This window comes from Branchiostoma floridae, chromosome 8 (genome assembly GCF_000003815.2).
Source record: "Branchiostoma floridae strain S238N-H82 chromosome 8, Bfl_VNyyK, whole genome shotgun sequence".
Classification (NCBI taxonomy): domain Eukaryota; kingdom Metazoa; phylum Chordata; class Leptocardii; order Amphioxiformes; family Branchiostomatidae; genus Branchiostoma; species Branchiostoma floridae.
This window is the reverse complement of record NC_049986.1, coordinates 21,316,530-21,317,844: the sequence shown is the minus strand read 5'-3', so window position 1 is coordinate 21,317,844 and position 1,315 is coordinate 21,316,530. Positions and strand designations below refer to the sequence as shown.

The 1,315-nt window shown below is 45.2% G+C and overlaps 1 protein-coding gene across 1 annotated transcript in view; it reads right to left on the bottom strand.

The window, feature by feature from the left end:
• LOC118421914 (alpha-xylosidase XylQ-like) overlaps nt 1-1,315 on the bottom strand; it is a 12,857-nt gene that overhangs the window by 607 nt on the left and 10,935 nt on the right. Inside the window, exons 18-20 of the mRNA XM_035829418.1 lie at nt 1,099-1,232; nt 667-741; nt 215-328 (exon numbers count right to left, since the gene is read on the bottom strand). Coding sequence (XP_035685311.1) covers nt 215-328; nt 667-741; nt 1,099-1,232 — 323 coding nt within the window. The remainder of the gene's footprint in view (nt 1-214; nt 329-666; nt 742-1,098; nt 1,233-1,315) is intronic.

Genomic DNA, 1,315 nt, shown 5'->3' with positions numbered 1-1,315 from the left:
ATTGTGTAGGGTATGATTGTGTAACTGAAAACCTACATGCATATCAAATATCATTACAATCCATCCAAACTAAATTTATAAATGTCGCCCGGAAACACAAACAGACACGCCCACAAACACAGATTCCCGGGGGCACCCCCCCCCCCCCCCACACACACACACAGACACACACACACAGACAAACACACACACACACAAACACAGACATCCTGACCTTGAGTTGACTGCTGACATCTATCCATGTCTCCCCCTCCGGCAGGTACACGTCCCAGCCCCTCCGGCCGTCTTCTATCACCGGGGCAACCAGGAACGACGGACCGAACATGTACTGGGGAGAGAGCACACCGAGAACAGCTCAGTAAGATCATTGCTTTTTCGTGGTTTGAAAGTTGGTAATGATATATGTAAACAGAAAGAGGGCGTACAGAACGTGATAATGTAGGTGTCCTGGACTTAGATGGTAAGAGAACAGCGAGTCCAATCTGTCTGCATGTTTTTGATATACTTTGAATAGAGACAGATGATGCATGCATGTAGCATCAGACTAAAATTTGGAACAGCTTTCATTTTTCATGAGCACGTAGGTGGTCCATCTAATAATGTCAATATTACGTTTGTCATACTGCTTGGAAAAGACCGAAGAACCTTTACTCTACGATGACTCACCTGAAAGTTGTGACTGATGGCCTGAGTGTCGTTGGGAAAGTCCAGCAGGTGGTGCCGCATGATGGGCAGACCCGTCTGGAAATAACAGGTAGCACATACACGTTGGTGATGTTAGTTTATTCTATACACGAACTTGGGCCACACAAGCCTGATTGTATCGACGATATTTACGAAATTAAGCACCAATTCCTCAAAATCTATCCTTTTTTTCAAAGTATTCGACAACTATCAGAACTTAATTATCGCAAATAGATCGTCAGAAACTAACGCTGACGTTACCAACCATGATATACACGGATTATCATTTAAAGTGCATCAATGAAAAGCTTCTGGTGTTCTACGTCTATTATTTCGCTAGACGTGGTCTCTTGGTGCTTGATTTCACTTGATTTAATTTTTCTTCCCCGTACTAGATCTGTACCTGTTCCTGACCTGGTAGGCCTCGTGTGCGGTGTTGTACAGGTACGGGAAGAGCTGGGTGCGCAGCTTGGCGTACTTCCGCCAGATTCGCGTGCCTTCCGGGGTGTCGAAGATGTGGGTCTTCTCTCCAAACCCCTTTCCACTAGCTGTTTTAGCAACGACATGAATGATAATTAATAATAAAGGGTTAATGCCCCGGCCCGAGGTGTATATGGTGAGATAATCCCTG